Below are 15,883 nucleotides of genomic sequence, written 5' to 3' on the forward strand. Positions count from 1 at the left end.
CTCAAGGGCCTGTGCTTCCATAGCAACATAGCAACAGTCAGAACCATCTATCCACTGAATAATGTATTTTCTGTTGAGGGCTGTTAAGAGAGGGAAATACAGCAGGCAAGTTGAGAAGGGAACATGCAAAACACATAACTGTGTGTACACAGACAAACATACTATCCATCTAACGTTCGTAAATGCTTGCTGAAGACTATGAAGTGTATCTGAAGACACAAGCGCCTTCACTCAGTCTGTATTCTGATCCCTCTCTCCTCCTATAAACAAGCACCACACAGAGACGAGACTTGGACTCTATTGTACAGCTCTCATACATTTGAATTACAAGTGGAAGACAGACACCTAATATCTCTCTGTGGACCACTGCATTATACTGTAGAGTTATCCTGCACATTAAAACACTAATGAGATGATTGTCTTGTGAGAAAGAAAGAAAAAAACTCCACAAGAAACTGGCATGTGGTGCATGCTTTAGCCTAAGTACCCTTGAAACCCTTGAGTCTCAACAGAAGAGTCCTTGAAAATCTGCCCTGTTTGTGATGCTTGGAGAGAACAAGATGTTAGTTTCTCAAAAAATGCTTTTTTTGTGACACTGGTGACTACGTATAAGGCACTTTCTGTGTTCTCTCTGAAAACCGATAGAAAGATATTTTACCACTGTACATTGTACACTTCAGGCAATGTGGTCACAAACACAACACATTGCAACATAATTATGCAGTATACACACTGTCTGATACGTTATCCTTGCATTCTGTTGTCCCTAGATACTACTCTGTCCTGTACCCTCTAGAAAGGAAGATCTCGGATACCAAATCTCGAGAACTGGTCATCTATGTGTGGATCCATGCTGCCGTGGTGAGCGTGCCCGTGTTCGCCGTCACCAACGTAACGGACATTTACGCCACGTCCTCCTGCTCGGACAGCCGGCCTCGCTCCATGGGCCACCTGGTCTATGTGGTGGTGTACAACGTCACCACGGTGATCCTTCCTCTGGCCGTGGTCTTCCTGTTTATGGTCCTGATCCGTCGAGCCCTCAGCACTAGCCAGAAGAAGAAAGTCATCATTGCTGCTTTGAGGACACCTCAGAACAGCATCTCCATCCCGTACGTGTCCCAGCGCGAGGCTGAGCTCCACGCCACCCTCCTGGCTGTGGTGCTGGCCTTCTCGGCCTGCAGCGCCCCCTACGGAGTCCTGGTGGTCTACCGCAGCATCCTGGGGGAGAGCGAGGAGCTGTCTCCCACCCTGTACCTCACGGCCATCTGGCTGCCCAAGCTGTCCCTGCTCACCAACCCTCTGCTGTTCTTGACGGTGAACCGTTCCGCCCGGCGGTGCCTGCTGGACCTGGTGGCCCGGCTGCACAGACGCTACAGCCGCCGCAACGTGGTCAGTACCGCGGGGCTGGGTGGCGAAGGCGGAGCCGGGGGGCCCGTGGGGCTGGAGGCCTCGGCCCGCTCAGGTAGCCAGCTTCTGGAGATGTTCAACATTGGGCAGCAGCAGATCTTCCGACCCACCGATGAAGAAGAGGAGGAGGTGGAGAATGAGATCCCCACAACAGGGCTTGGGACTCAGTTGAATGAGGACCTCCAGGAAAGGCCAAGACTTGTAGGGCAAGGGGAGGCCACTGGCCCCCACTTGGATACCTTGCCACAGGCTGGAGTTGGGGAGGGAACAGTTGTGGCCAAGGAGTTCCCTCCCCCTGCCGTAGCTCTGCGGGGGTCCCCGATCCACACCTGCGCTTATACCTCCTCGGCACAGGTGGCCCCGGCCACGCCCACGGAGCCTGAGGACGCCACCCAGTTTGGGTTTGGGCCCTTTGAGCTGCCGCCCCAGTGGCTGCCTGAGACCAGGAACAGTAAGAAGAGACTGCTGCCCCCCTTGGGGAACACTCCGGAAGAGCTGATCCAGACCAAGCAGCCCCGCCCACGGCCCGAGCGCCGCATCAGCAGAAACAACAAGGTCAGCACATTCCCCAGTGTTGACCCCTGAACCCTCACCTATGACTAGACTTCCGACCTAGGACCCAGGCAGCGCTGGCTGGAAGTCAGATTTGACAGTGATGGACGTACCTGGTTGGCCTTCACACAGTTTCTTTCTTTCTATCTTTCTCTGAAACAATTGACTTGTACTGTCTGCTAAATACCAGAAGGGATGCCTATTGTGCTTTCCAGTTATTGACAAAAGAATCTTGACTAGTCATTCTATGTGACTATGTCACCTATAGTATACCATTCTAGTCACTTATAGTATACTATATTCTGTGAGCATTCCAGCTTGTGATCAGGTTGAGGTCCGTGTTAGGATTTCATCACAGGAGCTGGAATCCATCTTTATCACATGGATAAAATTTCTTGCGATTTACAAATCCAATAATCTCGTTGTAAGGAAGCAGACACTCAAAGTTATAATTTATTTTCTAAAACAACTGATAAAACTTTTCTTCAGTCACTATTATTATACTGTGTACTGTGCATTATTATGTTGCTAGGCAGGTTAGTTCAATAATGAATTTTTGTATTAATTCTTTCACCTCTACTGTTTGTGGAAACATTGTGCTTTCACACACTGTATAGTCTGTTAACTGGGGCTTACGTCATCAAAGTGAGTCAGTCATACTTTGTTCAGAAATATCTGTAATGCCTGTGCCAACCTTATATTTATGTTGTTTTTTATGTAGATTTTCCTTCTTGAGGTGCAGCGGCATAGCCTTTCTGCTCTACTGCCTTTGAGTTGCCCCCCCCCCTCCGATTTGCACTCAAAGGTGAATTGAATCTAATGAATAATTACATGACAATGCAATTGTACAGTAAATATGTTGTATAAAAAAGACTTGTGGAGTTAATTATTGTGCTGTATTCAATTTCTGACTTAAAGGATATCTCATAGGTGGGAGCTGTACATGGAAGGATTGAGAAGGGTTTGGTTTGATCCTATGCCAAGATCGACCCTATTGACTTAACCTTAGGGGACCGTCAAATCAATGCCCTGCTTCATTTCACGTGTGCTATAAAAGAAGTATCACATCATGAAAAGGTATTTGGGAGCCACATTTTGGTATCTCTTGATATCTCAGAATGTTATTTAACATGTATCTTGCTGTAGGTAAGAAATTGGTCCAATCCGTTATCTTAATGCTAGCATGGAATATCTGTATCGTGGAAATTTCGCTCTTTTTCAGAAGCATCAACCAACATAATGTACTGTATCATCTCCTGAGATTGAGGTAAACATAACCAGGCACCGTTTAAATATTTGTCAAACATCTTTCCCTGGTGCACAATCCAGACATCCTATCCATAGTGATCTCAATCCATATTGGGCACTCAACCATGGACAAGGCAACATGGCTATCACAACCATGGAATAGGAAGATTGCTCTTAGAAGGTTGCTCTTAGAAGGTTAATAAATACTGAAACCTAAAATCTTTTCAAGTGAGAGTTTCTGGAATCAACAAATACCACAAATATCGAATCATTACAAACCCAAGCAAAAGCAACAGTCAGTCTGTCACACCACATTTAGTATACAAGCATTTCCATCCCTTCAGGCACTCCAGATAAATCCTTTTTGTTACTAGGCAGTGGAACAAATCAATAAAACCTTTAAGAAATCAGTTTTTATTTGCTCTAACTTGCTCTGTCTCTCTCTCTTGGGTTACGGTTTCCGAGCAACATGATTCATTAAATCATCCAACTGCCTCACTTTTTCCAAGGATAAATCTGCTCTAAGAGTAGATAATGTTCTCCAAGGGTGGAGGAAGAATGTAATTTCTGTTTTACCACAATGGGATTATGATTTTAAATGTTTTTGTGGTGCAGTGTTCTCTAAATAACCCTTGTATTATTATGCATGTGGTGGCGTAATAGTCTAGACAATAACCGATCGGCTTAAAACCCACGCGAAAGCTTCTAAATGCATTCTCCCGGTAACGCCTAATATGAAACTACAAAGGTGTTTTATTCCTCTTATAGCATGTCTTGGGAGAGGTATTTCACCTTCTCAATCCGATATGTGTAAGTGTGTGTTTAAGTAAAATACTTCAGATTAGGACTGTAACTCTTATGACCTGAATTTAGACAACCCATAGCTGATTGGAAAAAGGTATAATCTTCTTTGGAGTCACAGACCAGTGCAGACTGGGTTTAGGCTGGAGCACATGACATTCTCAAAGTACAGAAAAGAGAACAGAGTCTCTGATTGTTAACAGCTTTGGATTGTTAGATTTCTTATGCAGCCATTGTGGTCAGTCCTTACCCTTGCCGTCATCATCGGTATCCTCAGCTGTTACACGTCCCAATACAAGCAAATCATCATTATCTTTACTACCATTACAATGTTTACAAACAGGCTTTAAGCTGCACTTCCGGGGCGGGTTTATTAAATAGCTCGGAAAGGTATTGGTTTTTCTGGGTGCTGCATTTGAAGTGGTCGACTAGCTTACCTTTTTAGGGTTAGAAGAATAGGAAAAGATTTGAGAATTTAGTTGAATGGAAAGTAATATGGCCCAGTTGCCATTCATTTAAACCAGTCACTACAGTCACAGTATGACACGAATGTGTCATACTGGTTCCTGATTCACACACACACAAAAACTCTTGCTCTACTCTTGCACTCTTGCTTATTTTATTGTGACATAGTGTACCATAGCTACCATATTCCTGACAACTGGAAGCAACAGATTATTTAATTAGCGAGGTTGCTTGGCAACAGGTATCCTAGCTGCTTCAAAGCCTGTGCTATGCATAATAGTTGACTTAATTGGATGTAGTAGTCACTGACCGCACCCCCATTGTTGGCATGGAAAATGGTGCTATTGACAAAGTGAATCGAGTGTTAAGATTATAATGGTGGCCAGATATAAGGGTCACAACACACAGCATTGGCTGACACTCTCTTTGTATCTCCTTCAGGAATATTCCACACCTTACTCTCACACACCACTTTAGTAAGTGGGGAGTCAGGTGGCTGAGCGGTGAGGGAATCGGGCTAGTAATACGAAGGTTGCCAGTTCGATTCCCGGTCATGCCACTGATGTTGTGTCCTTGGGCAAGGCACTTCACCCTACTTGCCTCGGGGGAATGTCCCTGTACTTACTGTAAGTCGCTCTGGATAAGAGTGTCTGCTAAATGACTAAATGTAAATGTAGTAAACAACAGAACATCGTTTAAACGAATACTACTCTATACAGCCTTTCTTGATTGTATATTTAGTGCACAGTTTGTTGTTGTTAATCAGAAATATTGTTTGTGTGTGTGTGTGAGTTACAGGTCCTTGTGCCCCAGTAATGATGAGCAGAATTCTACCACCCATGAGCTCTTTTGGGATGAATGTACACTTATCTGCATTTCTTAATCCCCCCATCTCTAATCCAGTCATGAACATCTCACTGACGAATGAGTACATTGGCCATGTACAACTCTCTTCTATTTTCCCCTTTCCCCTTTGACCCCTCTCTCTCCACATACATAATTACAGTAAAACGTGTCAAATAAAAACTTTTAAAAGTTTATATTTTGTCCTAAGTGAGGGGTTTTGTGCTTGGAGTGAGAGCCTCTCACCCTGAATCAGATGTTCCAACCCCGACGTGCTTGTTCCATCACTGTCCTCATTTGTCTCACGCATTCTGCTTCCTCTGAACGTCTTCATTTTGATCACCCCAGAAGGATGGGTCTCTTCTCCGTGCCCCCTACAGAGGCCGCGGCCTGAGGTCCTCCCCTCCACAGTGCCCCCCCTGCAGAGTCTGCTGCAGTATCAATCTGTCCTCCCTCTCTCTCCCCGCAGAGCGGAGGAGAGCCTCATCAAGCCCCGGGGAGCCTAAGCGATTGGTGAAGATAATGACAGTTGTCATGGATTCAAGGAAAAAGGGTTGTTCTCTAAATGGCATTTTATGACAGCCATTATAGGGGTGTCATAGAGAAAATGCAATTTCCTCTTTCTGTGAATTCATTCATTCCGTGTGATGGTTGGATTTAAAGCATTGTATCTTTTGAAAATGAAAAAATTCTACATTTAGCAGGTTTGGATAATACACTTATGATTGACATTTTTCACATGTTGTCAAATGATCTTCTTATCAAACTGGCAAGACGGTTTCATGAGCTAAACATTATGCTCACTGGTAACAAGGAAAAAACGATGGTATTTCTTTTACTCAGCTCAAATCAATGGTTATTCTAGTTTGGCTCAGTCACACACTAGCTCTGAAGATCCAGCTTCTTCCTGCATAAATGCATTACAGCTTCACACCCCATGTTTGAAAACACCCACATTTTGGATAGTTATTTTCTTCTCCCAAACGTCTGCGGTTTGCAATCAATATGGAGAGGTCACTCAGGCTGCATGTCAACTGCATTTATAAATCCTCTATTTACCTCGGAGCAATCTTACAGGTCATGTCTATGTAGCACCATGACAATTATCTCTAAAAGCAACAATCACATCTGCACAAAGGCAATGAAAGCAACAGTAGAGCCAGAAAGGAAAGGGAGTGAATGTGTGTATAAGTGTGTGTTGTGTGTGTGTTGTGTTTGTGTTGTGTGTGTGTATAAGTGTGTGTTGTGTGTGTGTATAAGTGTGTGTTGTGTGTGTGTATAAGTGTGTGTTGTGTGTGTGTATAAGTGTGTGTTGTGTGTGTGTGTGTGTATAAGAGAGTGTGTGTATCAGCCAGGTGGGGGAGGGCACGGAGAGGTGGATGAGGTGTGAGAAGGCTGATAGAGAGATCTGAAGTGTTCTTCAGAATAATCTGCCTTCCCACTGATGCTCTTTAACTGTCACTGTCCATCACTGTCAGAGAGGACAGCGAACCCTTTATTTCTTCAGGTTGCATCATGCAGAATTGACTTGGCAAAGTCAATTCTGAATGGTACAACATATTGTTCCTCAGAGAGAGAGAGAGAGAGAGAGAGAGAGAGAGAGAGAGAGAGAGAGAGAGAGGGAGAGAGAGAGAGAGAGAGAGAGAAAGAGAGAAAGAGAGAAAGAGAGAAAGAGAGAAAGAGAGAGAGATATGTTACAAATATATATGTTACAACAACAACTGTATACAATATATTTGGATAAGATAAGGAATGCAGTAAGAACGCTTTGGCAAACTGAAGATGATGCACTTTGTAAAACGTTCAGTGTCTTTAAATAGATTAGGTGCACCAGATAACTGACCTTTCGGCCTAATATATGTGTAGACGTGTTTTTCCAGCATTGGTGTCTGTGAAAAAATGGGATGTACTGGTGAAGGAAACAAGTGAAAGACTGAGAGAAGGAGGAAGAATAATCACTTTTGCTGTTCAAAGGAACTCAAAATGTATCCATGGCAACACCCCCCCCCTCCCTCCAACTCCATGGGTAGAGAATCCTGGATGCAATATTGCAAGCCTGTGAGATCTACTGAAATCTCACTTATCTTCACAGAGATTGGCATCAGGGCTGTTGCTTTATTGCTGTATTCCCAGTTTAATGATAGAAGCAGGGCTATACCTTTGTATGTAATCTATAATAAATATAGACCAAAGATAAACAGTTCATATAGAATGATTTCTTAAAAGACATTCCGGTCTTTTTTACCTTTCCAATAAGAGGAAAATTGGAACCATAAAGAAGATGATGACATGATGAAAATTGCACTGTGCTCCAACTCACTTATACCTGATTCTGATGGAGACAAATACAGGTGCCTTTTGTGTATCTCTTCCTGGTAGTGCTTCTGCCTTACAACACTCTCCTATCTGTATTTATTTTATATTTTGTTTGATGGCATTTCTAGACCATTGCATGTCAATAAGAATTGTTATGTTGTTACAACAGTCCTGAACAAGCATACAAACTAACTATAGAGGGCACTGTTGTTTCACAGAATGCAAACACTGGAAGGGAGATACAACTACAAGCTACAGGTCTAAAGTGTGTGTGTGTGTGTGTGTGTTGGGGGGGGGGGGGGGTCATGTATGTACTCCTGCAATAACCTGTTATTGTTCTGGTTCATAAAGCAGGCTGTGAAATCTGTCATTCTCTTAACTGCCTGGCTGGTATAAATCCATGTGGCTGAGTGGCTGGACAGGCAGCCAAACTATCACTGTGTGACCTCACACAAGCTCTTATTAGCCAACCATAAACAGCAAAGCTATATACCTATATAACCTATATAAAGCAATTGGTGTGGCAGTTATATATAAAGAAGGCCCTGTGCAAAGTGAAAGCTCCACACTTTGGATGGGAGTGGCGATTGATTTAATCCTTTTGATTTATGACAACAACAATACTTCAAGAAAAATCTATATGCAGTGCATACATCGGTAAAAGCGACTTTGCAAACAGCGTAGACAGTTTGAAAACACCTCCGTGTCGAGTCAAACGTTGGATTTGAAAAGAAAACCAGTTGTGTAGCCCCACCTTGTGACCAACAAGAATAATGCATCCACTATCCACAGTGTGTTCAGAATCAGAATCAGAATCAGAATTCGGTTTATTCACCATTGTTATACAAGTTATACAAACACGGAATTTACTGTGGCAGGGAGGTGCAAACACTGAATTAACAGACAAAACAAGACAAAACAGAGCGCACCTAGCAACCGAGGCAGCCATCATCGGCGCCATCTTGGATCGAAAAAGTGTTGGATAAGACCGTGGAAGCAGGACTAGAGAATGGTGTTGATGCACGTGTGTGTGCATTCATGTCAGTGCATGTGAGCGTGTGTGCGTGTATGTGTGTGTGCTGAGGACTTAAGGAATTCATAATATTCCAACAGACAGGAATCTGAACCCCTGGACTGCAGACCTGGCCAACTTCAGATGGCCTGGGGGACAAGGTGACCAATCAGAGCAGAGTCACGCTATGGACAACCATCACACACACACACCCACACACACACACTCACTCACACATGCTTATACACACACACACACACACACACACATGCTTATACACACACATGCTTACACACACACACACACATTTTCACACACATACATCCACATACTGTATACGCACGTAAACACACACAAACACACAAACAGATGTTTACACACTCAAACGCACACACATATACATACACACACACCCCTACACACATGGTCACTAAGGCCAGCTATGTTGTGTTAGCCTACGCTATGTCAATGAACGTCTAAAAGGCCTCACAGTGTTTCATGACATATACTGCATTAGACGAATGATAGATTTATTAATACTGCTCTCTGGGGAGAGAGTAAGCTGAGACAATATAGTATTTTGGTCTGGAAAGTCAAGTGAAAAAACGCCACAAATGTGGAACAAGCTTTCACCTCGGCTCCAGAAGTGACTAGCTGGTGCCAAACTGAGTTGTTTTTGGAAGGCGGCTCAAAATAGGAGCATGCGGGCTCTGACAGGATGTGGGCAGTCGTGCCGAACAACCCGACCCCCTCACGCTCTGTTCCGTAACCCAAAGACGTTTTTACAAAGCAGGTCAATACTTCTTTTAAATAACGAGGAACAAACAAGCTTCAGTGCAGCCAGCTAATAACAAGAGAGTTGACCACAGTTTTGTAAGAACTTAAATCACAGAGCCTGTTAGCTGAGTGGTGACTTGCGTTGCGTTCTGGTATATACAGTTCCAATACTGTGGAACTATACACTTCTCATCCTTGAATTTCTTTTGCACTTTTCATATGTAAGTAAGTAAGTAAAACTTTATTTATACAGCACATTTCATACAAGAATTGTAGCTCAATATGCACTTTTTGCACATCGCTTTGGATAAAAGCATCTGCTAAATGAATTACAATTAAATGTAAATGCTTGAGTTCTTAGTTAATCCATATAATGTATTCTCTTTCTCATCGTCTTTTGTCTCTATTTCCCTCTCATTCTCCTGCCCACCCACCCACCCACCCACCCAACCAATCACCCTCTCTCTCACTCTCTCTCTTTGTCTCTCTCTCTGTGTCTCTCTCTCTGCCTCTCTCTGTCTCTCTCTCTCTTTCTCTCTGTCCCACTCTGTGTCTCCCTCTCTGTTTTATTAAACAAGCACATAGGTGAGTCACCCTTTCCCCCAGGCTGACATGTCCTGAGCCTGTCCAATCACACAGAGACTCTCCTTGTGTGATGTGCTTGTTAAGTCCAGCCAGTCCCATGCACCCTCTACTCTTCCATACATGCAGTTACTTTACAATGTTTCACATAAAGACATGGTGAGCTATACCCCTGTCACCCCTGTTTTGTGTGTCGTAGTCCTTGCAGTGTTGTTCCTACCGAGGCACACACAAGCACACACAGACACACAAAACAAGCTTTTACTGAGGCACAGCTTTATAAGCTGATAAAGCTTGCACAACGTGAGGCTTTGTGAGAACCGAAGTTCTTTTTTTTTCATGTTGCTCCCATGCAGGACTTATATTGGATGTTACTATACATTGTGTGTGTTGCGTGTGTGAGTGTATATGTTATGTGTGGCTGTGTGTGCATAGGTGTGTGATTGAGATGTGTGTTTGTGTGTGTGTCTCTCTCTAACAGAAAATGGATGTTTGACACAATGCGTTTACAGATTTCCGTAGCTGGTTTCAATTTGCTATTAGTGAACCCACCTTGGAGTGACCTGTGGCCTCATTCAGCAGGGAGAAATTGACAACACATTTCTAAATATAATCCCGGCTCAACATGCTTCATTGTTTAGTATTTGTTTGTTTGTTTGAGTACTGATCAACCTCCCACTGTTTGTACTTCCAAAATGAAAACATTTCAGAGAAATACAACATTTGCCATAAAGCTTGCCGAGTGTTCATCATAAGGATTGGTGAATTAACTGGATATTTAGTCACCAGCGCAACAATCAGTGCATAGAGCTTGATTCATATATTTAGTTTGAAGGTCAAAATAGGGAAGTCAAAGGTCACCCACATAGTGTTTTTCAGAGAAAACCAAATGTACATTATTTTTGTCAGGACAAAATAATATTTTACATAACTGGTGCCAGAAGAGAATATGAAGCAACGGACAACTGATGCAATAGTTCTCCTTTTTCTTCTCTACTGCACAACTCTTGGTGTTGGAGGACAGAGAGTCGGGGAAATACAAACATAGCTTCCCATGCGAAAGCGGTGTTCCCTCACGAATGGGCTTAATTAGCTCGGATGGATGACTGAGCGCTGGAAAAGCTGAGCCCAGACTGCGTAGGCCTGACAGGGCGCAGCCCAGACGGCCAGGAGGGTGTGTTGGATCTGGTTCACCCTGGAGCACTCCGCCGCGCCCGCCTCCCGGGTTCACCCTCTCACCCCTGATCCTAAGCAGCTGTGCTCGGAGAACCTAGACGGCGACGGGAAGATGACGTTCTGCTGACACGGCTGACAGAACCCTGAACACGTTCCGTGGGAACGCTTCGGGTTCTGATGGAACTGTGAGCACATTGTGTGGGAATGTTGCAGTCCGTGTGTTCCACCCCTGGATCACATGCGCTGGTAAGGGCTCCCATTAGCCTCTCCAGGGGCTGGCCCCGGGGATTGAGCTAGAATGTGATTTAAGGCATGCTATACAATTCAACAATGTATTTTTTTTGTGCTCCATTGGCATATAGAAACAGAATATGCTTAGGGTACAGAGGACCTTGCCTCATAGACTGTCCTGTACATCCAGGGTTTTTGAAGAATCAAATCAATTATTTAATTTGATTTGTCCTTTTTACAGTTCAAGCAATGTCACAGAGGGCTTTACAGATGCCCACAGAGCAGCACCTATAACCAACCTAAACCCTCAAAGAAGACAAATAAAAACTCTCCGTTGACCCTCAAAGCTGGAGACGATTATAAAATAAGAATAAAAGCCAATAAACAGTTGTCTGTGAAGTCCCACACATTCAGAGTTCTGCAAATCAGCGGTGCCCTGCTCTGGCTCTTGACAGTTCAGGGCAGTGGTCAGCTACAGGGCTGGAAAGTCCAGGATCAGCAGAACACAAGAAGATCAGGTAGGAATCGAGATTTGCAGGTGGTCGTTCAGAGGGCTTTAGAGACCAATGTCCGACATCTAGTTTCAAAATGTCAGCAAACTGGTAACCTGGTAGAAGAACAGAAAGGGTTGTTTTAGGGCACGGCGTCCCTTAATCATCTCAGCTGTAGAGTGAACACACGTATTTTCAAACTAGAAGCAGAGAAAATTAGGTTAATAACAACCTTCTGCTTTGAAAGTGAGTCAAAGGTCTTGCGCGTGAGTAAAGCCTGACCTGCTTATTAAAAAGCCATCAATATCCTGTGGCAAACCAGGCAATAAAACCCCAAATCCTCCTGCTCCAACCTCAACCCAAGCAAGTTTACAGGCCGTCTGACACAGAGGTCAGCTACTCAATAAATCAGCTTCATTTTCCAGAGTGGCCCGATATTCTTAGAATGCAGCGATTTCATGACGGGGCACAAAATAAAGTATGAGTTTTTCCTGGTGTCTTTTCTTTTCAGAGGCAGCCCTGCATCTCTTCATTAAAGCCATGCAGCTGGTCAGGGTCCTAAAGCGGCCCTGCCTCTCATCTCCAGAACCACGACTCACACAGAGATGTTCTGAGACACCTGGAGAGAGAGGTAGAGGGAGAGAGGGGCACAGAGAGAGAGAGATGGAGACAGACAGAGAGAGAGAGAGAGAGAGAGAGAGAGAGAGAGAGAGAGAGAGAGAGAGAGAGACCGAGATCGACCGAGATAGCCAGAGTGGGTGAAACACTGATAGGGATCACTTCTCATTCCCTGACCTCCCAACTTTGACCTCTCATCCTGCTGTCTCTGGGCAGGCTGCCCTGTCAGAGCTGGATCTGTCGAGTGAAGGGAGCTCAGCGGTGACTCCTGACCTCTGTTCATCAACCCAGGGCCTGTCTGTCCTGTCTGAGACTCCGGCTGTGTGAATAACATCTCATGAAACTCAATTAGTGATGAGATGCAGGGCCGGTGTCACGCATCACCAGCCCTGCCATTCTCCCAGCCCAAAGCCGTGAGCTCCACCAGCTGACCTGGGTCTTCTCCTCCCTGCTACAGAGGAAGTCTGTGCTCCAGTTCATCAGATCATCTCACATCTGTCAGCAGTCAACCACAGATAAAAACATCTGGCCAATTGTCCCTTGTTCTCTTTTATGGACTTTCCATCCATCCTTCCTCAGGTATATCTTTTGACGTATAATTTATGTTTTTTTTTTTTGTGATTCTGGATGCGTCACTCACATTCTTTGCTGCTCAGCAAAGGGAAGTAGTGTATGCTGGCGGATGACAGTTTTGTTTTTCACAGCATGAAAAACCTGAGCATGGGAGATAGAGGAAACGTCTGTATGATAACAGAACTCTCCTCTCCACTGCTTTCCTCTCCTCTTCTCTCCACTGATTTCCTCTCCTCTCCTGTCCTTTCCTGTCCTCTCCACTGCTTTCCTCTCTTTCCCCAGTCTGTAAAAGACAGAGGGATGAAGAGAGAAAGTAGAGATAGAGAGTTGAGGCTCTCAGTGCCATTTCAGGGGGCCACAGGACCACAAAAATGTGTCCAAAAATGTGTCCATACTGCTTTTCGTGGTAAAGAAAGCACGACCTTTCTTACTGGACCAGCTTGTTGTCATTTGAAAGCAAATCATTTCATGGTGGCAGGACGAGGGCACGTGTACGAGGCTTTGACTTCTGACAGCAGCTGGGGATCAACCAATCACCATCACCGCTCCTTCTCTCAAACTAAAACACACTGGACCAGAGACTCGGGAGGGGGTGGAGACGTCTCTCACTCTCCTCAACGTGATTGTTTTGATTTGAACGCATCTCTCCCAGCCTGCCTGTACATTCCAGCGCCACACAGACTATGATATATAATACCAAGCCTGCTTTGAAGCAGGCCAGGGGAGCAGGTTTGTGCCACTGTTAATTTGTCAGATGTCTGTGCCAATAACGTATTCCCTTTGAGGGACTAGAGCAGGACCCGCGAGTAATAAAGGGGATTCATGGTCATATGGAGTGGTGTGGTTTCTCCTGAGGTACAGAGGGGTGGATGATGCATGTGCGACTTATGAAGTGAACCCCAGAGAAACCACATCTGTTTCCTCCACAGCCCCCTGTTCATTCATAATCTAATCATGTCGTGCACGTGAAGGGCTCCATAGGTTTCCACGGAAACCCACGGGCCTGCCTTTGAAGACGCTTCCCTCTCTGAGAAGCGAAGATGACCTGCCCAAATGACAACGTTTAAAAAAAAAAGATTGAGCCATGGAAAAACGGAGGGTAAAGCCTCGGCCAGAACTGTGGAGCTGACAGTATGATGGTGCTCTGCTGGTACCAGGCATGGCACCACATGCCACGCATCACCACCCTCTTGTTGAAATCCAGAGCAGGGGAACCATCTGTCCAACACAGGGGGGAGATGCTGAGGTGACTAGCTGGTTTAGGGTGGTGCGCCCAGAACGGTTATTTTGAATTATTTTGGAGCAGATTGGGGCTGGCTGGATGTAGGTCTTGGAAAGAAGGGAGGTTGGCAAGTTGGAAAGTGGGAGACGTAGGGAAAACTCAAAGGTTTTGCACGGTTGCTACAACACTGCGACACTAGAACAGCTTGGTGCCGAGCCATAGGTGTGTGTCTTTTGGAGCATTAAAGGATCAGCTTAATATGGCGGACGATGCCTCTGAGGTGGTGTTCTTCAGGTTTAGGTGTTCTGGCTATAAATGTAGCCACTCCCTATTTGACCAGATGCAAAACTTTATGGAGCAAATGTTCACATGGCAAGAAAATCATGATGAACTTAATTTGTCGGTGGGTCTGTCTTATCTTCCTCCTCTCTGTCTCTGGAGGGCACACAAGACAAGGTATTCAGTTGAATCCAGTCTGATTATAGGAAGAAAAGGCATGTAAGGCCCCTTTTTATCATCACACTCAGATTGAATTAAATAGCATTCAAACAGACATTTTAACTCTGTGACAGCCTGAGTACCCTCGTACCAGGTCTTAGCTGACACAGATGCTGATCGTCAAAGAGAGTTGTGGTCCTCTCCTCCCCTCAGTGTGTCATGGGTGTTTATAAGTCTCGGGAGGGATGTGATGCTGAAATGCCCTTTTGAATACGCGTGTGGTCTAGTGTCAAACATCTGCTAAACGTTTCCCCCTATGGATTGCAATTGATCTGGTTAGCAGTGCTGTCTTGCACTTGTAATGTACACAATGTTGCGATAGGATGATGGCAGTTCTTCACAGTAATGCCGTCAACTTTGTTGATAAAAGACTGAAAGTCTGTATATTAGCTCAATATTATCTTTGTGGAACATTTTTGTCACAGAAAAAAACACTAATAAGGTAATTTGACCACAGCATGAACCAAAAAAAAGAAAAAAATTGGTTATGTGGAAATTACTTATATTACGAGTTATTTTAACTTTCTCTGTCTCTTAAAGTTAATTTTTTCTTATGGCTTCAGATAGGTTGGCATTCCTGGTTGATTACAAATAGAATATATGGTGAAAGAACAGTTCGTCTTTTGACTTTGAATATGTCATATTTCTTTGTCGTATTGTTGGAGGATGCAGACAGCATCTGCTACACATCACTTTTCTGTCATTGAACCCTGTCTCTAAACAACACACTATTGGATGGCCCAGATAAAGGATTATGGGTAACTCATGTGCAACAAGAACTCAATTTAAGTGGGCCAATGATGAAGTCAGCCTTCATCTGGGACACAGATCATAGGTGGAATCTTTCAGGTGGACCCTGTCATGTTGTTTTGAATGGCAGGCCAGACTCAAAACCTGCCATCCAATATTTAGTCTGCTCTTTCCAGACCTGCCTGCTTTATTTCACTCTCACTCTCCATATGCTACTTTTTATGATCGTAATCATAAAATCCCAGGGACATCTTGTCCTCTAACTCTTCCCCCTCTGATACTGAACCCTGATATTGATATTGAACCCTGAATTATTTCTTG

At 44.4% G+C, this 15,883-nt stretch overlaps 1 protein-coding gene across 1 annotated transcript in view; it reads left to right on the forward strand.

Moving 5' to 3' along the window:
• Positions 1-1,992, forward strand: part of LOC136947560 (probable G-protein coupled receptor 176) — a 10,167-nt gene extending 8,175 nt beyond the window's left edge. The window contains exon 3 of the mRNA XM_067241671.1: positions 771-1,992. Within this exon, the coding sequence (XP_067097772.1) occupies positions 771-1,992 (1,222 nt within the window). The remainder of the gene's footprint in view (positions 1-770) is intronic.
• The last annotated feature ends 13,891 nt before the right edge of the window (positions 1,993-15,883 follow it).

The sequence above is a fragment of the Osmerus mordax genome, chromosome 8 (genome assembly GCF_038355195.1).
Source record: "Osmerus mordax isolate fOsmMor3 chromosome 8, fOsmMor3.pri, whole genome shotgun sequence".
NCBI classification, from domain to species: domain Eukaryota; kingdom Metazoa; phylum Chordata; class Actinopteri; order Osmeriformes; family Osmeridae; genus Osmerus; species Osmerus mordax.